Source organism: Arachis stenosperma, chromosome 9 (assembly GCF_014773155.1).
Source record: "Arachis stenosperma cultivar V10309 chromosome 9, arast.V10309.gnm1.PFL2, whole genome shotgun sequence".
Classification (NCBI taxonomy): Eukaryota; Viridiplantae; Streptophyta; class Magnoliopsida; order Fabales; family Fabaceae; genus Arachis; species Arachis stenosperma.
The window spans coordinates 155,504,771-155,526,977 of record NC_080385.1 but is presented as its reverse complement, the minus strand read 5'-3'; the positions used below and the strand labels follow the sequence as shown (position 1 = coordinate 155,526,977).

The 22,207-nt window shown below is 33.3% G+C and overlaps 4 protein-coding genes and 1 pseudogene across 5 annotated transcripts; 3 read left to right on the top strand and 2 right to left on the bottom strand.

Moving 5' to 3' along the window:
* Positions 1–2,420: 2,420 nt before the first annotated feature.
* LOC130947516 (protein transport protein Sec61 subunit gamma) lies at positions 2,421–4,032 on the top strand. Of its 2 annotated transcripts, none has more exons than XM_057876209.1 (3): positions 2,421–2,677; positions 2,800–2,915; positions 3,681–4,032. In XM_057876209.1, the coding sequence occupies exons 1-2, from the start codon at positions 2,584–2,586 to the stop codon at positions 2,913–2,915; spliced, it is 210 nt and encodes a 69-aa protein (XP_057732192.1). In that variant the 5' UTR covers positions 2,421–2,583; the 3' UTR covers positions 3,681–4,032. The 2 variants fall into 2 exon arrangements, with proteins under 2 accessions (XP_057732192.1, XP_057732193.1); XM_057876210.1 differs by having other exon boundaries at positions 3,648–4,032.
* A 2,761-nt stretch (positions 4,033–6,793) lies between these two features.
* Positions 6,794–9,979, top strand: LOC130948037 (pentatricopeptide repeat-containing protein At5g02860-like). The gene has a single exon (XM_057876746.1). It carries the CDS (start codon positions 6,837–6,839, stop codon positions 9,222–9,224), a length of 2,388 nt encoding a protein of 795 aa, XP_057732729.1. The 5' UTR covers positions 6,794–6,836; the 3' UTR covers positions 9,225–9,979.
* Positions 9,980–10,749: 770 nt separating this feature from the next.
* On the bottom strand, positions 10,750–13,128 carry LOC130950967 (probable protein phosphatase 2C 63). The gene is made up of 4 exons (XM_057879572.1): positions 12,675–13,128; positions 12,003–12,376; positions 11,470–11,706; positions 10,750–11,368 (listed from the first exon to the last, which is right to left on the bottom strand). The coding sequence occupies exons 1-4, from the start codon at positions 12,934–12,936 to the stop codon at positions 11,096–11,098; spliced, it is 1,146 nt and encodes a 381-aa protein (XP_057735555.1). The 5' UTR covers positions 12,937–13,128; the 3' UTR covers positions 10,750–11,095.
* A 2,167-nt stretch (positions 13,129–15,295) lies between these two features.
* LOC130947707 (probable E3 ubiquitin-protein ligase RHY1A) lies at positions 15,296–16,585 on the bottom strand. Its single transcript, XM_057876408.1, has 3 exons — positions 16,259–16,585; positions 16,002–16,174; positions 15,296–15,914 (listed from the first exon to the last, which is right to left on the bottom strand). The coding sequence occupies exons 1-3, from the start codon at positions 16,403–16,405 to the stop codon at positions 15,599–15,601; spliced, it is 636 nt and encodes a 211-aa protein (XP_057732391.1). The 5' UTR covers positions 16,406–16,585; the 3' UTR covers positions 15,296–15,598.
* Positions 16,586–19,735: 3,150 nt separating this feature from the next.
* On the top strand, positions 19,736–21,831 carry LOC130950207 (uncharacterized; annotated as a pseudogene).
* Positions 21,832–22,207: the final 376 nt, after the last annotated feature.

Sequence of the window (22,207 nt, the reverse complement as noted above, 5' to 3'; positions counted from 1 at the left end):
AGGGTAAATCTAAAAGAGGGAACAGTGCCAATTAAGGAAGAAAAGGTGATTGCTTGGGTAGACTTTGCTTAGAAAACAAGCTTGATTTCATGTCAGCTTTAGAAAACATTATTAGCAGTAATGCGTGGTGTATTAATTATTTTAATTTTGGTATGTTTGCTGGATAGCTTAATTTATACTTAATTATATGTCGAAAAGCTAAGTAAAATATTAAATAATCAGAATAAAATAATTAAAACGGCATTTTAGTAGTTAAACGAATACATTTCATTACTAATTCTTATCCATGCATGTCTTAAGTATCAGGTTTGGTTGGACTTTCACTTGGCATGGTTGGTTGCACTTCAAAATAAATGTTGAAGAGTACTAATGTTATTTATATATTGAAAATTAAATTGAAGAAGAAGAAGTTAAAAATACAAACATTCATTACTCCAATTTTGTTAAGTAATCCAACATTTTTCAGCCAACAATATAATTACCTAACAAGTAACGGATGAACAAAGATTAGGATAGAAAAAATAAAAAAATAAATATTCATTTAAAAAAAAAAAGTAGTTCCTACTATTTTTCCGTATTACTCTTAAATAAATCAATAGTTATATGCTCCTCCATTTCATATTGTTGATAATAATATATTACATCCATAAATGAATATATCTAAACAGAAACAAAAATATTTGGTACTAAAATAAATTAAACAAAATTTATTTAATTTAATATTTATTAATTATTGTGATAATTAATGAATGTTAAATGAAATAAGTTCTCACGGTTGTTTTTATTTTCTTGCAATTAAGATGACAAATACATACAGTTTATAATTTAACGTAGTTGACTGATGAATTCAAAACTTGAGAAAGTGATTAGTTAAGTTGCTCCATTATTGCATGAGAAAATTGATAGCGGTGGTTACTTGTTATAATGACAATAATGAAATGTTTGGTGTCAGATCAATAACAAACGTTAGAGATTTGGTAGGGTAGTTTATTTAAAGGTCGATGTTTTTGCGATGTTAGACGATGATGCTACTTTCCAGCTTACTTTTGTTAGCTGGCTTCTTTCCCCTTGCTACCTTTATATTCATTCCCATTAATTATTCTCGAGTCCTAAATCAACAGAGACTAGCCTGTTCTTTCCTTAATTGCCTCCTCCATTGTAAAAGAAACTAATAAGAATCCTTGCATAGCAGTTGCTGTTTTATCTGACACGTACAACCTTATAGTAGGAGCAACATCGTTGTTATTCAGTTTCTTCATATTTGTCCTTTTTTCATTAATTAAATTTCAAAGTGTGAGCTTAAAATATATTAAGGAATTAAGTTGATGACTAAAACTACGAATAAAAGATAATAAATTTTGTTGGTTCTCTAGCATTATTCTATATCGATCGGCCCTTTTTACATTAATTAACATGTATATGTTTGTCCTTTTATTATAAAAAATTAAAGTTATTGCTATTGACAACATTAATGAAATTTAAAAGTACTATTAAAACTTAGATTCGCCTGCTAGTGCCTAATAGTAGTCAACCGTTCCTTTAATTGAGTGATAAGATATATAGATGCAATGATTAATTAGGGAAGAGTAAGATTAATTTCACCTGATATTCATTTAATTTAAGGATATGTAACGATCTAACTAAAGTGGTGGTTGGGCGTGGTAATATGTGTGATGTGAACAAGCTAAGACAGAGAAATAGTTTACATCTTGATTTCACTGGTTTTCTGGTGTCACGTAGATATCATTGTTCTTCATTCACTTTTTTCTTCTTTAAAACGGTAATCAATCATAATGGGGAATACAACATAGCTAAGAAACTAGATTCATATATAAAGGCTTCTCTTGATAGAATTAGTACATCAAAAGATTCATACGTTTAAACATAGCAACATAAAGCCACATAATTCATCGCAAATTTGTAGGTTACTGCATGTATAAGGAAGGATTCAAACTCTAACACATACTTAAATTGACTAAGGAACTAACCATTAAATGACCCAACTTAGTTAGAGTCTTTATTTAATTCTTATATTCCTTCATCGCTAACTTTGGTAAAAAGTTGACAATTTAAATACTCTAAAAACTTGGATCAACCTTTCACAAAAAATTACTTTTTTTTTCAACAATAAAAAAATTACTCATTTTTTAAAAAAATTTTCGATACATGATTTAATTGGAGAACCAAATAAATACTTTTGGTTTTGGACAAAAATCCGTTACTTTTCGTTTATAAGCCCACAAAGAAATTACAAGATGGAAATTTGGCGGGGTAGTTTGTCATGAAATGCTACTCTCTCCAGTTTGGGCCTATAATGTTGTTGGTAACAATTTGGGCCCATATTACTTGCAGGAGGTGACAAAAGCGCCAAAAAACCGCAAAACTATTGGGCTGAAAAACCCCCATAGAGAAGCACGCGGCATGCTGCAGAAGAATCGTGTCAAATTGTTGTGATATTTTTGGCGTTGGCACATTTATACAAAGGAAGAAGGAAGAAGAACGCTATACTTACTTTACTTCTTCAAAAGAAAGTCAAATCCATTGAATATTCTGAGATCAAGAACCGCAAAGAGATAAGAGAAAATGGACGCCATTGATTCAGTCTTCGATCCCCTCAGAGAGTTCGCCAAGGACAGCGTTAGGCTCGTAAAACGTTGCCACAAGCCAGATCGCAAAGGTCTCTTTCTTAACCTAATATCCTTCTTTCTTTTTCTCAAAGAAAATAATTGAATAACATTTCCCGTCGTCTAGATCTTGGTTTGAATATTGAATAATCTGATCGTGTTTTTTTGGTTCCAGAATTCTCAAAGGTTGCTGTTCGTACTGCCATCGGGTTCGTCGTGATGGGATTCGTTGGCTTCTTCGTTAAGCTCATCTTTATTCCAATTAACAACATCATCGTTGGATCTGGTTAGGTGTGTATTTTTCTTCTTTTGCATTTTCTCATCTTTTTAAAATATCAATTACTATGTAGGTCTCTGAGTTTCTATGCAAAAATCGGATAGTCTGATTTGGATTCTCTTGTTAAATTAAATAGAATTTCACAATCATTTGCCGTTTATCCTTTTATATTTTCAAGAATCTCATAGCACATCGAAGGATTTAGAAACGCATAATGAGTAAAATGATTTGTAGATCTACCAGGTCAACTTTCGTCTGTTTAGATATTGTATTAGACTCCAATATTTATGCCTATGCCAGTTAACTTTCTTGGTTATCGGTTGGTATGTTAACTTTCTTTAAAGCCCAATATTCATGTCTATAAGCATGCAGCAAATGAGTTCATGGATGGGATTGGTTATAGAGTGAAATTTGGTTGGATTTATCTCTCTGCACAAAACGAATTTGACAATAATGTTACGGGTTTATATAGTAGGTTAATGGAAAAATCTGCAGTGAGAAATTGAGAATGTTGAGTTTCCACTTTTCAATGTTTTGATTACATGCAAAGTTTTTCTAGTGATCTTTAAGTATTATTGATAATTTATCGAGTGTTAAATGTCAATTTGTAATCACATGTTCACACAATACCGATTAAACATGTTTAAGAGACTGTTTGCACCTATGTAATGAGTAATGCGATGAGTGTTTCTAATAGCAACTTTGAACATTCTTTTAATGTTCGTTACATGTTTACATGTTTTCAGGCTTCTAAATAGCTCTCTTGGTTATCTTCGCAGGATGATGGGAACGAGAGTCACTTGAAGGAATTCAAGTTATGGGGTGAACGAAAGCATAAAGCGTTCTCAACTTCTCACTTAGTTCTCCTATGTTTCGTCTTTTTTGTTTTTTTTTGTTTTTTTTCTTCAGTCATCTCTGGGAGCATTACAGTGAGATTTAGAATGTAAAATTTTTAGACCTTGACACATTGCTTTGATTTAGGATTAAGGACGCAAAAATTTGAGGAATTGCAGTTTTGCTTTTAGACTTTGTTTCCCTTCTTGAATTTGGGGAAGGGGTTTGGGATTTGGGATCCCTGCTTCGACATTCATATATCAAGAAAGTTATGTCAACCGCTACTTGTTTATGCTATGAGCAAATCCCTGTTATTAGTCATTGGATAAAGGTATAATTAATTTCAAATTTCATGAAATTAATAACTCAGGTATAATTAATTTTAAATGTCATGAAGGTAATAGTTAAGAGTTGTTAAATAATTTAATAAGTTTTTATTTTACTATTTTTAGATGGAGGAATAATTGAGAGTTTTGATTTATTTTTTAAATTATTTTTAAATATTTAAATGAGAAAAAAATATTATAATATTTTAAAAAATTGATTTTGATGTATTCATATGTCTAAAAATGAGTTATTTTCAACATTACATGATTAGTTGTTTGAAAAAAATTGAATAATAAAAAATAATTTAATCTAAATAATAATAGTTTGAATTAAATCTAATCAATAAATTCAAATTGATATAATATAATATTTTAATCAGTTGAGTAAAATTGAATTGAATTAAATAAAAATCAATTTAATATTATTTAAATTGTAATAAATTATATTAATTTTATCTTTTAAATTGATTTTAATGGTTTTGCAAGTATGATTTTATCTAGTTAATATAAGGGTAAAAAACAAAAAAAATGTACTCAAATAATTTTGTTGGCGACAAAAATGTAATCAAATTTTGTTATTGACAAAAATGCGCAACATTAAATATGTATTCTCAAAAAATACATTAGAGATTGAATTTTGATTCGATTTTTTGTAAGTATAATTAGAAAAATAAGATATTTTTATCCTTAAAATTTTATGATTTTTTGCTAAGTATATATTTTTTTTGTGCTTTTTTTGTCAATAACTAATAATACTTTTAAGACATTACAAAAAAATATAGTTAGCAAATTTTAAAAATAAAAATATCTCAATTTTTCAATCATGCTTGCGCATCAAAATTCAAGGTCCAAATTATTTTTTGAGAATTACATATTTAATATTAAATATTTATGTCACGTTTTAAAATTATTTTAGGGTATTTTTGTCAATAACAAAATTTAGGTGTAATTTTGTTAGGAAAAAAATTATTCGAGTATAATTTTGGTAATTTACCCATAATATAAACGAGATATATGTCAATTTTATCATTGCATAAGTAAATATTTTTTTTTAAAAGTAAATAGTCAGATTAGTCTTCAAAAGACCACTCATCCTCTAAATTAGTCTTCGAAAAATTCTTTTAATTAAATTCGTCATCAAAAATTTTAAGTTAGTCATTTTAGTCATTTCGTCACTTCCGTTGTTAACTACGTCAAAATTTATTGATGTGATACATTAAGTAACACCATAACACACATAGTAGTCATAATTGGCTGTTAACATGATAAGTTTATAAAATAGATCAAATCAACTCTAAATTGAGAAATTTCAACGCTTCAAGTCCTCAATTAAGTTTTGATTTGATCTAATTTCATAAACTTATTCTGCTATAGTCAATTAAGACTCCTATGTGTGGTATGGTATCACTTAACGTGTCACTTTAACAAATTTTAGCGCCATCAACAAAGCAAATGACAGAAAGACTAATACGATTAATTTATAATTTTTGAAGGACAAATTTAATTAAAAAATCTTTTGAAAATTAATTTAGAGAACAAATAATCTTAGAGCGGCAAATTTGATGATTTACCCTTTTAAAAAACATATATGTCAATTTATGTAGAAAAGATATGGGAAAAGAGACATATATTTTTCTTTTGGTAATGCTAAAGAGAGAAAAAAAAGTCAGAATTTACTTTATTTAACATTTATTAATTATCGTAATAATTAATAAATGCTAAATAAGACAAGTTAAGACAATTTTTAGTTAATTTTCTTTGGTTACCAAATATTTCAGTGATGAAAGTAGACTAAATCTGCAATTTGGTCCCTAAGATTCACACGATTATTCAATTTGGTCCTTGAAATTCAAAATTACTTATATTAGTCCTTCAGATTCAAGTTCGGGCACCAATATGGTCTCTCGACTCGTTCCGCCGATAATTTAGCAAACGGAGTGTTGAGATGACACCTTTCCTGTCACGCTAGATGATACGAGTAAATGACATCGTTTACCTTTGGTGTCCAAACAAGTCAGAAATGAAGAATAGTTGAGGTAGAGAAGAAGAAGAATACTTGATTTTGGGTCTCTATCATTTTTTCTCCTTTCGTTTACAAAGTGACGTTTCTGACTTGTTTGGGTGCCAAGAGTAAACAACGTCGTTTACGCATCATAGCAGAGAGAGTTTCATTTCAGCATTCTGTTTATCTAGTCATCGACAGAAAAAGTTGAGGGACCATATTAATAAGACTTAAGGTTGCGTTTGTTTTCGACAACATGACAGGACAAGACACTGATGGTGGAAAGAGATAGAAAATTTTGTGTTTTTGTATTCTGTTTGGCGATAAACTAGAACAAATTATGAAAATCCAATTTATTCTCATTTTTTTCATTTAAAAATTTGAGATGAAAAATATAATAATAAAAATATAATTATGAAAAATTAACAAGAATAATGAAAGAAAAAATAAAAAATAAATTGTATCCCTTATTAGTATCTATGTGTCTTTCTTGTCATGATGGACACAAAATACATTAATTCAGTATCTCTGAATATATTGTCTTTTTCTGTCAAATACGATTTTGTGTTTTTGTAATCTTGTCTCAATATCCTATCTCTTTAAATAAACGCAGCTTAAATTTAAAAGATTGATATAAATAATTTTAAATTTTAAAGACCTAAATAGGTAATTGCATGAATATCAAGTCCAAAATAGGGATTTAGTCCATGAAAGTAGTTGAGAGTGCACAACTTTGTCCTGGAAGCTGGTAAGTGCTAACATCTTCCATTCCAATGGCAGAGAAGCTCACTATCCCTCTGATCTCATCCTCATACTCCTCTTCACCGTCACCCTCCCCCTCTCACACCCCGATAACTCCTCTCCTCCAAGACCTCTTTTTTACGCCGAATTCTACTCCTCCGCACCTGCACCTGACTCATTCTCCACCTCCTGAACACCACACCGTTCCCCTCTCCAACCGCCGCAATCCTTCTTCAACTCATCGCCTTTCCCCTCTGGCTCATCGAATTCTCGAAACTTTGATTCACCCTTCTTTCGATTCCACTCGCTTACCCCAAATTCTGCACCCTTTACTCCAACAACCCAGTAGGGACTCCTTGGCTTCGGACATTTTGGGCATAATCAAGGGTTTAGGGTTTTACAGCGAATTTGGGCTTGCATTGAGTGTGTTTGACTGGGTTCATAGCAGGCACGATTGCGTTTCGCTTTTAAATGGTTCCTTTCTTGTTGCTGGGATTGTCAACATTCTCGGTAAAGCGGGTCGGGTCTCTTCTGCGGCTTCGTTGCTAAACAAGCTTGAAAACGATGGTGTTAAGGTCGATGCTCATACTTATACTTCTTTGATAATTGCTTATGCTAATAGTAAGAGGTATAGGGAGGCCTTGAATCTTTTTAAGAAGATGGAACAAATGGGGTGTGAGCCTAATTTAATTACGTATAATGCTGTTTTGAATGTTTATGGGAAGATGGGCATGCCTTGGACTAAGATTATTGATCTTGTTGAGAGCATGAAAGCCTGTGGTTTTGTCCCGGATTTGTGCACTTATAATACCCTCATAAGTTGTTGTCGCCCGGGGTCTTTGTATGAGGAAGCTCTTGAGATTTTTAATGAGATTAAGTTAGCTGGATTTATGCCTGACATGGTTACTTACAATGCGTTGTTGGATGTTTATGGCAAGTCCAGGCGGCCCAAGGAAGCCATGGATGTTCTGAGACAGATGGAAAGTGATGGCTTTCCTCCTGACATAGTGACCTACACTTCGTTGATATCGGCATACGCCAGAGTTGGTTTGTTGGAGGAAGCATTGGAACTTAAAACCCAAATGGTGGAGAAAGGGATCAAACCTGATGTTTACACCTATACCACCCTTTTGTCAGCATTTGTGAAGGCTAAAAAAGATGAGCTAGCAATGGAAGTTTTTGAAGAAATGAGAGCTGCTGGTTGCAAGCCTAATATATGTACCTTCAATGCCCTTATTAAGATGTATGGTGACCGAGGAAAGTTTGCAGAAATGGAGAAAGTTTTTAAGGAGATCAGAGTATGCAATTATTCCCCTGACATAGTTACTTGGAATACGCTTTTGGCTATATTTGGACAAAATGGATTGGACTCTGAAGTATCAGGAGTATTTAAAGAAATGAAGAGAGCAGGGTTTGTGCCGGAGAGGGAAACCTTTAACACGCTAATAAGTGCATACAGCAGGTGTGGTTCCTTTGACCAAGCTATGGCTATTTATCAGAGAACGCTAGAAGCTGGAGTGACTCCTGATCTTTCTACCTATAATGCTGTTTTAGCAGCATTGGCCCGAGGAGGGCTTTGGGAAAAATCGGAGAAAGTTCTTGCCGAAATGAAGGATGGTCAATGTAAACCTAATGAGGTAACATACTCTTCTCTGCTTCATGCCTATGCCAATGCTAAGGAGATTGAAAGGATGAATGCTCTTGCAGAGAAGATATACTCTGGCACAATTAAACCACATGCTGTTCTTTTGAAGACTCTTGTTCTAGTAAACAGCAAGATTGATCTCCTAGAAGAAACAGAACGTGCCTTTTTCGAGCTGAGAAGCCGAGCGATTTCACCTGACATGACTACTCTTAATGCGATGCTTTCAATATATGGGAGGAAGAAGATGGAAGACAAAACCAAAGAGATTTTGAACTTTATGTATGAGAGTGGACTTACTCTGAGTCTGTCTATGTATAATAGCTTGATGTACATGTATAGCCGCTCTGAAGACTTCCAAAAATCTGAGAAGATCTTGAGGGAAATTGTGGAGAAGGGTATCAAGCCTGATATAGTCTCATACAATACTGTCATTTATGCATACTGCAGAAATGGCAGGATGGTGGAGGCGAAAAGGATATTTAGAGAAATGAAAGACCCTGCGCCTGTTCCCGATGCTGTAACATACAACACATTTGTAGCAACTTACGCCGCCAATTCAATGTTTGCAGAGGCTATTGATGTGGTTCGGCAGATGATGAAGCAGGGATGTAAGCCAAACCAAAAGACTTACAACGCCATAGTTGATTGGTACTGTAAGCTTAATTTGCGAGATGAGGCAAACAGTTTTGCTCAAAACCTTTGCAACCTTGATCCGCATATAAGCGAGGAGGATAAATGCAGGTTACTAGAGCGCATTGCGAAGAAATGGTCTTGAGTTGATCTATGATTCTCTAGAGAATGCTTATTCGGTCAATTTTGAAGATCAATGCTGTCTGGTGTCTAGAGTACAAACAAGAATGAATTCAAGAATAAAAACGTCTGCAGCTGGGGGCTTTTAGTAGTAGGATTTTGGTGATTTATTGTTTGCTAGCAATAAATGACATTTTTTGAGTTCATGCAAGCATGGCTCATGAGTGCTGTTTGTCAAAAGATTGAACTAATAGCAATGTCTTAGTGAGTGGTACTCAAGTTTTGAACAAAGTCTAAACATTTATTGAGAAAATCAGTTGCAATTAAGCACTTGACGGGAATTCTCAACTAATGGCAGAAAAGAGGAAACTTGTGTTTCACTCACCTTGACGCCCAACTACATTCGCATATGAATTTGATTATGACTGGTTAGTGAACATTAACAAAGCAACTTTGGCTGTTGAATGGGTAAACAGAAAGTGGTTGAGGAAGTCACACACACATAGACTTTAATTGGGGGCAGATTAAGACTCTTGCAATGCTTTGATTCTCACAACCGCTCGCAGATTACTTAATACTATCTCTCGAGTATACATACTGACATATTTATGCTGTAGGCTGTAGCACATGGATCCTGCTTTCAGCAATTCTAGTCTTTGTATGATAAGTTTTTAAGAGTATTATATTTAGCTGCTGTTCTCTACATGAGCATACTTGATTGGATGTTAGTAGAAAAAAAAAATACATTGATAAGTGTATAAAAATTAAATTATAAAATGAATATAAATTATACAGGAAAAAAAATTTGTTCTCCTTTCCTTATCCTCTCCCCCCCTCCCCCTCCCCCCTCTTCTCTTTTCCCCCTCTTTCTTTAGAACTATGTCCATCCCAATATATTCATATCGGTAAAGCTATTTTAACTTGAGTCTACACTTGATAATTCATGTTTAGGGACGTTGACAATAGGGGTGGCAATGGCAATATGTATCCTACCCGCGGGTACCCAACCCGATCCCACCCGTTCAGGTAGGCTTACCAACCCGATCCGCAGCGGGTAGGGTTTTCGTGCGGGTCGGGTAGGGTGCGGGTTGAGCTCAACCTTATCCGACCAACCCGCACTCTATATATAAAAATATGTTTTAAATGGATGTTGAATAAAAAACCTCTCACTAAATACAAAAGATCTTTAGCCACTAAAAGAAAATCATTAATTAATAATTTAATATTTTTTTTACATAAAAAATCAGTTCTATTTTAAATTATCATCAAGTTATACAATAGTGTTGTATATTTTTTGTAATCCGCAGGTAGGATCGAGTACCTGCCGGTTAAGAGCGGGTAAGATTAGGGTCCGCGGATAAGGTAGGGTTATATTTCCACGGATAGAGTTAGAGTTGGATGCAAACCCTACCCTATCCATTGCCACCCTAGTTGACAAAATTATCAGCGTTACAGATGGTTGCAATTTCATTTCATGTGTGAAAGTGTTCATATCACGAATGTGGTTATCTAGTTGCCCATCCTGCCGTTTTTGTTAAGCTGGTAACACGTCAACAACGCTTAACTTGTATCCAGATATATATAAATATTATTACAGTAAGGTAAAAATCATCATCACTAACCAATCAATACAAATTTTATTTCTTTCTATCCAAATCTGGAGAAAAAACAAAATTGATATCAAACCTAAAAAAGACAAAAAAAAAAAAGAAAAAGACTTAAACTATACATATGCTTATCCGCATCTGCACGAATCTGTCAGCAGTTCCAGTTACTACTATATCTGATAATACTATGCATCTTAGGTAAGAATTCATTTCATTTACCAATCTTCGCCAATTAATAACTTTTATCCCAAATGATGTCAGTGTATGATTCTTTGAAGGAATGCACATCTTAGGCCATCGCACCAAGCATACTCTTCTCTGCTTCATCCGCATTTAGGGAAAAAATATCAATAGGGGCAGTTGTGCAGCCAACAGCACTTTGCTTAAACCTTCCATTAGAGGAGGAGCTGTCATGGTGATCAAGATAGATTACAATGACAGTTATATCATCATGGAAGTGTCGTCTGATTCCTTTGTCAATTTTCTTTATGTCATCATATCTCATCTCTCTCTTCTTTGCGGCTTCCTGAAGTGCAGCTCTCACTAGTCTCTTGGCAATTCCCTGAAAGTATAAGCAGAATCACATATCAAAATTCAAAATCCGTGAAAGAATCTACAGAGTCTGTTGTTATATGCAGCTCACAAGTTACAGAAGACACTCACAGCTCTTGGATATTTGAAAACAATCTCAACTGCTGCTTCATCACTTAATTGTTCCCATAGGCCGTCTGATGCAAATATCAAAAATAGATCTTCTGTTTCAAGCTCCCTAATTATGACCGATGGTTCAGCCGTCATTACAGGACGCTTCAAGGGAATAGGAGTTGCAAATTGCTGAAAAACTGGGTCTCTGAAGAAATCAGGTCTCTTTAAATAGACATCACCAATTGATCTTGACACCTGCAGAACAAAAACTCTCTAGATCAACAAACAGCTATTCTGAACCCATTTATCTAAATGTAGTAAACTAGGAATACCCTCTCAGCGCTCGTCTCTTAATAGATGAACTAGTCTCACTCAGACTTCGACATGCTGCAATCAGACATATTTCGTCACAGCGATATTGATATATGTACGACAGTAGGTAAATATAAACAGCATATCTATTGACAATTCCATACTCAGCGTAAATTTGAAAATCATGCACAAAGTTGATAAATAAATAAAGTTTGTATTGTTGTGAGTTGTGACTGTACCTGTATAATGCCCTTAATCCTCCAAACTCCACGAGTATAGACCACAATATGTGAATCATCAGGGTGGAGGGCTTCAACTTCTCGCCTCACCTCTTCATCAGCTACATTATGATCCGTGGACAACCGCAGTGCCACCACAGGAGAATTCTTGCTCTCTGTATCCCTCCGGCCAAGAACAGCTCTCGAGTCTCCAAGGTTAGCGACATACAACACATTATTAGAAATTGCGCCAAGAAGGCAGCATGATCCCACTGAAGCAATCTGGGGACTAACTGGTAAAGACAGCTTCACCAAATGCAAGAACTCCTCCTCCGTCGCACTGAACGCCTTCTTTATGACATCCACTGACAATCCCCCTTGTTCAGAGACGAATTCTGCAAAGAAGAAATTATCAAAATCAAATAAATGAAGCTGCTGTTGCATACAAAACAAAGTACCGCCAGAAGCATGTTTCAACTTTATTGAGCAACACAACACTTAACTTTTATCGCTAACACCACAAACGAATTAATCAACACAATAATATTGATCATCATTAAGTAATTGATATTCAACGAAATGAATAAAGTTTGGTCCTCTGGATCTTAGAAGCTAAAATTCAACAAGTTTCATCAATTACTCTAACAAGTTCTATTCTATTCGATTGAAACGGGGAATTGATTGAATAATTACTGTGCAAATAGGGTAAGAGACGCTTGTTGACGAATCTGGAAGCCTCGGGGCCGCCGTGGCCGTCGTAGACGCCTATGTAGGTGGCGGAGGGGGAGGTAAAGACTTGGCTCTGATCTTCGAGGCTGTTATTGGCCTGAGCGACGGCGATGGAGAAGTCACCGGAGAAGTGAGGCTTGAGGTCAGTGTGCCAGAGAAGGCTATCAGAGCCGCCGACGCGTCGCCGGAAGCAACAATCGAAAGGGCTATAGCATAATCGTAGCATGATCGGAGTATGCAGTGAAATAATAATGAAGTGAAATTAGGGATAATTTGAGTGTTTACACTTTACAGTGTTTTATGTGAAGAATCAATCTAAGAAAGTAGAGAGAGAGAGAGAGAGAGAGAGTAGAAAGTGGGTGAATGCCGCGTTTGGAGGAAAGAATGAATGAAAAAAAGGAAAGAAAGAGAGAAAGAAGAGTGGACAGAGAAAGGAAAAAGAAAAAAATGAAGTGTTGCGAGTTTTATAGTTGACGCGTATATTCCAATTCACTACGCGCTCCGCCTCCTTTTTCTTCCTTTCCTTTCAAATTAGCCTTCCTATTTTCCTTAGACTCTCGTTACTTTATTCAAAATTCTAATGAAATATTAAGCAATATTAGTAGTAAATTACATGCCGTCTCAGATTATCTAATGATATTAAATAGAAAATTGTTGTTTTCCAAGTTGAGCCATGGAACAAAATATTAGTGTAAGTGTGTAACCCACATTTGAATGTTGCTATGGCCAAGCATCCACTGGTAGTTAATTATTTTTAAAGTCTGTTTTCTCTTGGTCCTTAACACGGAATCAAAACTTGAATCCATTGCATAGAAACTTAGAAAGGCAACTTAGGGTGTGTTTGGCAAACACGTTGAGAAGGAGAGAAGTCCGTTTGAACTTCTTGAAAGTTTCACTTTGATGTTTGGCAATTTTTATCTTTGTGAACGCAGAATTGATTCTGCCTCTGAACCCACGTTTAGGAGGAGCTCAAATTTGTAGCTTCTGCGTTTCACGTTTCACGTTTCATGTTTAGGAGAAGCTAAAATATTTCTTTTTTACCAACCCTACCCTTCATTTTCTTCTATAAGAATGATACTAGTAACTATTATCTTCACAGTCATTCTTTGTAATTCTTCCTACTTCTTCATAATTTTTTAGTTCCATTTTTTTCATCAAAATTGTTCAGATTTATTTCAATCACTAACAAATTGAAATTTTTTTATTTTTATTTGATTTTATTCATATGAATTTTATTTACGTTTTATGGTTTTTTTGTTTACATGATATATGTTGTTGGTTTTATGGAATTTTTATTATTTCTTATCTGTATAATTTTTTTCTATTTTTTAATGTACTCTATTTTTGTTTTGTATTAATTTTTTTTATTTTTTATTCTGAATTTGTAAAATTTGTAATTGTAATTGTAATTATTATATACTACGTTTATTATCAAAATTTTGAATAATATAAATTATGATCCTATAAAAAAGGACAAAATAAATAAAAAATTAATTATAAGTAACAATAGAGTCATAAATAATAAAAATTTATAGTCTAAAATAATACTAAATTAAAGAGTACTGACGATACTAAAAAAATTATAGAATATTTTCTTTTTGTGTGACATTATAAAATTTATAGTACTCTCTTTTATATTTTTGTTTTTTATTGTATTTATTTTATTTATATAATAAATATTTTTTATATTATTTTTTATAGTATTCTGATTTTGCAGGTATATAAAATTGATGTCTATTTTAGTAATTTTTCATCTAAAAGTGATTTTGAGTAGTATAATCCAAACAACATTTATTTTACTATAATCAATTTTGATATAAAGATTACCAAACATAAATCACATTAACCCAAACTAACTTATCATCAAAATCAATTTTACAAAATCAATTTTGTGCAAACTCTGGTTTGCAAACTGTAATCCAAACACACACTTATGCGTTGAATACAATTATTTGACCCCAATCCACGAGACTTGTGTTTATATTTTGTATTTCTATTATTAACGTTCAGGTTATTTCAAGTAGTTAAACTCTTTATCTTTAAATAAATATGTTGAGTTCCGAATAATCCGAGAAAAAAGAAAGGAAGGAAAAAAAATATCTAACTAACAATCTATCACTAGCTACGTGAATTGTATATTGTAAATTTGTGATGTGCTTCCTACCAACCAAGTACCAAGGTAGGGTCTTTAAGGTTGTCGTAGAAGAGGGGATTATGAGAACCCCGACAAAGAAACTAGGATAGTCAATAGTCATAACTGATGACTATGAAGGACCTATAGTAACAAGCGAGTGAAATTTCAGACTTCATCTCATAGTATATATGCTATATGTGAAACGAAATGTTCGTGTTTATTCTAAATTTCTGGTTTCTGCATAGACATAATATCATACATGCAAGTGTCAGTCAAGGAATTAAAAAATTGATAATAGAGCACATATATAAATTGGTCTAATCTTAGTCTTAACATGTGAATCCCAATCGAAGGCACTGTTCTTTTTCCATTGGATCAATTGCTACTCTCTTGTTTTGTTATTTTGTTCATTAAGAAGAAAATCCAGAAAACGAAAAAGGAAAGATAGCAGTTAGCAAGTGGCAAACTGGATATAATCTTGTAGCCCCAAAACCATAATAATCAATATCTATGTGACAAATTAGATATACTGCAAAACTACAAACTAATATTAGTTACAGCCATCTTAATTCATTCATTATACACTGCAAGATTTCTGTTGCTGAAACAATGACACAAGAATATCTTCTTTTCCCAACAAAAACTGCATTATGGAAAACTGCAAAGTTAGTTAATTTTAAGATAAAACACTACAAAAGGCATGCAACTGTATTGCAGCATTCTCGTCACTATAACTAGTGAGTGGTTATTTTCTTTATTTATTTACAAGTATATGTCGTCGACAGTAGGGACAGTCTCCGCAACAGCGAACCCAAGGATCCAAACAAGCAGAGTGAAATCTATGGTGACATGGCAAACATATGAGCTGATCCCCATCCACAAAAGATTCCAAGCATATGCTACAATCCTCACCTGTATCCCTGCTGCTAAAAACTTCAACATGTAAAGACTCTAGGGCTTCCTGAGACAGTCCAGGTGGTTTCTCTTGCAATAGATGGGACCTTCCCATTTGAGAAGTCAAGTCAGAAACAACAACATCATCACTTTCTTGATCCCTGCCTATTGAATGCCTAAGGGAGAGAAATTTCTAGAACAACTTAGCATCATGATTTTATAAAGCTAAAAGGGGCAAAAGGGGAAATTAAATTAAATTAAACCTGTTAGGCGATAGAGGGTCTCCTCTGAGTCTCTCAACGAGCCTGGCGCGTGCAAGTAAGACACCGACAGGAAGTCTATCGGAGGGAGGAGCAAACGCATCTCTCACGCTTTCCGCATTCAACAGCGACCGCCGATACCTCCTCTCGAATCTATCAGCTGCTGCTGCACGCTCCTAACAGATCAAGCAACGCATACAAAACATTAGATACAGATACAGATAAGAGATGGAGGAGGAAGCTAAGAGGAAGAGTAGTACGGAGGAAGAGGGAGAGTGAGGGAGGCGGCGAGAAAGGCGGCGAGGATGGTGGAGGTCGGGAACATGGTCGGAGTCAAGCCCTAGATTGTTATTGTATCGTCCCAAACGATGCCTCCTGCTGTGGAATAGCTCCGAAGCGCTCGTCATACACTGCCGACACACGATCGATAATCTTTTTTCCTACAATGGAACGTAGAAAGAGGAAAGAGAGGGGAAAGAAAAGGAAAAAAAGAGGGGAAATAGGGTCAAAGCCAACTAACTAGCCAAGCAAGTTCCACGAACAAACCACCGGTAATTAATTCCCTTTCTTACCCTAATCCACTTTTTTACCTTTTTCTTTCCTTTGTTTTCGGTGTTGTGTTACTGTATTAGTATAATAGCGTGAGTGTGTGACTAATTTCCTGACAAAAAAATCCAAAAAATAATCCTTTTATATATTTATTTATTAATTACTTTATGGTGCAGTAGAAAGTGAAACAAGTGGTGCAGTTGGGAATGGGATAATGCTGTTTCGAATAGTGGTGGGTATGGACCTCGCTAATCCCTAACACTAAGGTTGACAAATGACAACATCATACATCCAAACCGTTCCTTTCACTCCCCATTGTTAACGTGGCAGTGTGTTACTGTCGCTCCTCTCATCTCATGCAATCTAAATCAACTCACTAGTTACTAATCACTATGACTTTTAATTAATAAATTCGAGATATTTTATAATAATTCAAAAAATCTAAGTATCGGTACGATAGTATTTGAATGTGTTTAAGATCATGACACCTTAGGGTAAGAGACTAAAAGACTGAAATTAAATTAAATTTTTATATTATAATTAATGTAAAAAAATATTGAATTATGTTTTAATAATATATTTAATGTAAGATAAATATAAAAATTAAAGAATAAATTTAAAATTAAAAAGATTAAATAAAAATAATTCTGTAAATAAATGTTATAAAAATTTAATTTTTGTCTTAAATATTTTAATTTGATGTTCTTATTTAATAAAAATATTGAAAGATAAAATTTTGTGTTTTAGAATTAAAATTTTAATTTTAATTCTTTATCTCTAAACACAATACTTAATTTTAAATCTTTTAGAATTTGATTGAAAACTATTTAATATGAAAAAAGAATTTTATTTTCGTTAAGAAAAAAATTTATTTTTATTTGAAATTCAAATTCATTATTTAGAATAATTATAATATATTAATAGAATAAAATTTAAGTTTGAAGAGTGTCAGAGTAAATTTGAAAATCAGACCTCTTTTAATTTAATTTACAAATAAAAGGAAAATGAGAATTAAAATTCTCAAAAGAATTTAAATCATTTGTTTTTAGTTGTTCTAAAATAAAAAAAATTAACTCTTAAGTGAATTTTAATTTTTAGCATTCCAAACCAAGCTCTTAGTCTCAATCCCAATCCTCAAAAAACAAATGGAGTCATAGAAAAGTAATCCGTATTCATACGGTCAGGACCGACATACAGAGAGCGAGTGGAAGTCCCTAATCTTTTTTTTTTTAAAATAGTAATAAGATATTAAGTATGATTTAATTTTTTAAGAAATATATTTAATATTTAATCTAGTATAAATAAATGTCTAGTCTAACTTAAATATTAATTATTTTTAATATTTAAAAAGTAAGTAATAATATTTAAAAAAAATTAAAAAATATATTATTATTAATATTTTTTAGTTAAATAAAAATTTGTAAATTTTATAGAGTAGATTCTTTTTTGTCTTATAACCGTTTTTTTTATTCGTTTGGTATTAACTCTTTTTGTTTTAAATGCTACAATTGAAAAATCTTTTTATTAGTTAATATTGTGAAGAATAATTTAAAAATAAAATGGAAGATGAATTTTTTGTTAATTAATTTTTAATTACATTGAGAAAAAATTCCAGACAAATTTAACACTGATTCTATTATCGATAAATTTTATAATACAAAGAATCGATCACTTCTTTAGTAAAAAGCACACATATATTTTTATACTTTTAAATATATTTTCTATTGATATAATTTTTAATATATTTTATATTATATAATGTTTTTATATTTTTTTATATTATATATATGATTTGCCTTTCATAATAATATATTTAGATCTATCTCTGCGGTAATATCACTCTAAACTTTTATTCTTTCGTTTTAATTTCTTATTATTCTTCTTTCTCATGTTTTTCATATTTTCTTTTGGAAGGAGGGATTGTAAATAATAAAATTAAGATGGGGAAACTTAATATAGGATCAACAAATGCGTTAATTTATTACCCTTTGAATGCTATTATTTCTTTTTACCGAAAATAATAATTGAGGAAGAGAATGGGAGTTGTTCCGTACTGTGGAAAGCTATCGAACTATGACCATCTCTTCCGAGCAAAACATTGCTGCTTATTTTGAAGGGTTATAGGTCGGTTTTGCCTGAACATCATGGTAAAAATACTTGTAGAAAATATTTCAACACTCAAATTAGTAAAAGGCTTAGTAAAGATGTTAATTAAATATTTCAAGTAAGCTAAAATAGAACATGTTCTTCTTTAAATGTGAGTGGTTGATTATATAGATGAATAAATTACTGATTTGTTAGAATATTTCGTAATTCTTGGTAAAGGATTGAGTTTCATTTGTGGGGAGATTATTTTGTTGATAGACTTTGATTATTCAAACTTTGTGTCGGATCTTTCCGTTGCATTCCGAATTATGAGGTTAGTTTATTATTTGGTGGCCGAGGTATAAGGTACGCATCATAGCCCCCAAATTTGCCTTGGTTTTGAAAGAACGAAGGCGAGCTTAAATTCTGCTTATACCTCGGCCTTGGATATTATGTTGTGTTTTCATCCCGTAGCCACCAAGCTCGGCTTAATTCTGTACGGAATTTGAAACAGTTTTGCATTTAATGTATGCCTTGTCCTTCACGCCTATTTGATTGATTGATGTGAAACGTGTGGCGCACTCCTAGATACCTCTTACCATTTGATCACATCGTGAGCTACAACTATTTTATGAAGGGTTGAGATTAAAAACGTTTCGTTTGCAACCGTTTATCCATTGTTGTGTTAACTGTGCTTGTAACTCTTACTTTTATTTTTGGACACTGTGGATTTTCTGGGTATTCTCTTTACCTTGTCACAGAATGAGTAATAAAGGTGAGTGTTAATTTTTTTTCTTTGTTCTGCTTCTTCTTGCTTATCTTCTTTTCTGCTTCCTTTGATGGAAAAAGGAAAAGTAGTGGTTGACGAAAATGATCCTTGTAACCAGCAGGGATGGATATACTCAATAGGTAGTGGGGGCAAGTGCCCCCAGTGAGATTAAAAAAATTAATGAGTAATTCTTAAGGAAATATCCAATTTGCCCTCACAATATAATTGATTTTGACCCCACACTTTAAATCCCTAACCCTTCTCCTTCTTCCCTTTTTTAATTTTGTTTCTCTAATTCTTTGCTCCAGCCTCCGGCCTCCAGCCTCTAACCTTAATGCTTCCAGACTCTAGCAGGCAACAGTCCAGCCCTCCAGAGTTACCGTCGTCTACCGCCACTCTTCCACTAACGTTTCCAGTCTCTGTCGATTTCTCCTTGCATCTGGTTCTGCCGCAGTGTTCCTTCGGCGTCTGGTTTTTTCTTCTTCTTCTTCTTCCTCGGTCTTCATAGGTTCAATCCTTGTCTAGTTCTGTCTTTCCGTTCCTTTGGGCTTCAGCATCTGGTTATGTCTTCAGCAATTCAGGGTGCGGGACTGCGAGGTGCTACTTGTTCTGCCACTGGGTGCTGCTGGTTCTGCCATTGGGTCCTAGCTCCTAGTCCTGGGTGCCGCTGGTTCTGCCGCTGGGTCCTGGCTCCTGGGTGCCGATGGTTCTGCTGTTGGGTTCTGCCTCGTGGAGTTTAGGGTTCTGCAGTTCACTCTTGCCTCTTGCCCTCTTGGTACAGTCGTACAGACATTCACGATTCATGAATGATAATTGTTAATTATTTTTTGTTAATTGCCTCTTAGATTCTGCAGTTTAGTTCTGTGATTCTGTCTATGTAATTGTTGTTGTTGGAATTTAGAAATCAATTTTGTTGTTGTTGGAATTTAGTTCATTAGTTGTTGCTATTGGAATTTAGAAATAAATTTTGTTGCTATTGGAATTTAGTTCATTAGTTGTTGCTATTGGAATTTAGAAATTGGAATTTAGAAATCAATTTGTTGTTGCTGTTAGAATTTTGTTGTTGTTTAGTTCATTAGATGTTGCTGTTGGAATTTAGAAATCAATTTGAATGACACATGATTATCAATTTTGTATATATAATTTTATAATGTATTTTTTAATTTGTGTAGAATTGTGAATTGTTTATATTAGTCAATTAACTTAGATTTATAATTTTATCCTATTAGTAATGGAGAAATATTTCAAAAGAACTTCATAGTTGGAGGTTGGATCCCAAAACAATTCGTCGACCTCTTCTAACAAAAGGAGGTTTTTAGAATTCGAAGTAGAGAGCCTTATAGCAGATCCAGGACAACGACCAAAGATTTCAAGTTATCATCCGAATGACAGAGACAAAGTTAGGTGTGCATATTTGTAAAAAGGTCCTTGTCAACCAAAAACTCATAATTTTTCGCAAACTGCTTGTGGTTCTTCTTTTCGAAGATTTAATCCAAATTGGTTTGATAACTATGGCAACTGGTTAGAGTATAGTATATCAAAAGATGCTATTTTTTGTCTTTGTTGTTATCTTATGAAACCTGAGACTGAAGGTGGTGATGCTTTTGTTACTAATGGCTTTTCAAATTGGAAAAAAAAGAGAGATTACAAACTCATGTTGGGATTCATGATAGTGCTTATAATCAAGTTTGGAGAAAATGTGAAGCACTTATGAAGCCAAAACAACACATCAGTGCTGCTATTGAAAAATAATCTGAGCAAGCTAAAAAGAATTATCAAATTTACTTGACAGCCACAATTGATTGTATTAGATATCTTTTGCGACAAGGATTGGCCTTTCGTGGTAACGATGAGACATATGATTCTGTTAATCAAGGAAATTTTTTGGAACTTCTAAACTTTCTTGCGCAACATAATGAAGAGATTGATCGTGCTTTCAAAAATGCTCGCGAGAATCTTAAACTAAGAGCACCCTCAATTCAAAAAGATATTGTAAGAGCTGCTGCAAGTGAAACGACAAAAGTTATTGTTAATGATCTTGGGGATGAATTGTTTGTTGTTTTGATTGATGAAGCCCGCGACATTTCTATTAAGGAGCAAATGTCAGTTTGTTTAAGGTATGTGAACAAAGAAGGGCAAGTTAGGGAGCATTTTCTTGGTCTTGTTCATGTTTCTAATACCAATGCTTTATCTCTAAAATTAGCATTGGAATCATTATTAGAAGCATATAATTTAAGTTTATCAAAAATACGTGGACAAGGATATGATGGTGCAAGTAATATGCAAGGAGAATTTAATGGTTTGAAAACTTTGATATTGAAAGAAAATTCTTATGCTTTCTATGTGCATTGCTTTGTCCACCAACTTCAGTTAGCTCTTGTAATGGTTGCAAAAAAAAAGTTGAAATCGCTTTGCTTTTTAATTTGTTAACCAATTTGTGCAATGTTGTTGGAGCTTCGTGTAAACGAAGAGATATGCTTCGTGATAGTTAGATGATTAAGACAATTGAAGCATTACAAATTGGAGAAATTTCTAGTGGACATGGGATGAATCAAGAAATGACTTTAAAAAGAGCTGGAGACACTAGATGGAGTTCACACTATGGAACTATACTTAGATTAATTTCTTTGTTTTCTTTTGTGGTCAATGTTCTTGAATATGTTGAGGAAGATGGAAATAATTCAGAACAAAGAGCTGAAGCATGTCACTTATTGAATGTCATTCAATCCTTTGAATTCATTTTTAACTTGCACTTGATGAAAAATATCTTGGAAGTTACTAATGAGTTATCTCAAGCGTCACAAAG

Excerpts from the sequence above, each read along its gene's own strand:
- LOC130950967 (XM_057879572.1), bottom strand. The coding sequence starts at position 12,936 with ATGCTACGATTATGCTATAGCCCTTTCGATTGTTGCTTCCGGCGACGC. Across the intron at positions 12,377-12,674 it reads TCTCTTACCCTATTTGCACA|AATTCGTCTCTGAACAAGGG; the intron begins GTAATTATTCAA and ends TCTTCTTTGCAG. Across the intron at positions 11,369-11,469 it reads TTTTCAAATATCCAAGAGCT|GGAATTGCCAAGAGACTAGT; the intron begins GTGAGTGTCTTC and ends TTATACTTTCAG.
- LOC130947516 (XM_057876209.1), top strand. The coding sequence starts at position 2,584 with ATGGACGCCATTGATTCAGTCTTCGATCCCCTCAGAGAGTTCGCCAAG. Across the intron at positions 2,678-2,799 it reads CCACAAGCCAGATCGCAAAG|AATTCTCAAAGGTTGCTGTT; the intron begins GTCTCTTTCTTA and ends TTTTGGTTCCAG.
- LOC130947707 (XM_057876408.1), bottom strand. The coding sequence starts at position 16,405 with ATGACGAGCGCTTCGGAGCTATTCCACAGCAGGAGGCATCGTTTGGGA. Across the intron at positions 16,175-16,258 it reads CTCACTCTCCCTCTTCCTCC|GAGCGTGCAGCAGCAGCTGA; the intron begins GTACTACTCTTC and ends TTGATCTGTTAG. Across the intron at positions 15,915-16,001 it reads GACCCTCTATCGCCTAACAG|GCATTCAATAGGCAGGGATC; the intron begins GTTTAATTTAAT and ends TCTCTCCCTTAG.
- LOC130948037 (XM_057876746.1), top strand. The coding sequence starts at position 6,837 with ATGGCAGAGAAGCTCACTATCCCTCTGATCTCATCCTCATACTCCTCT.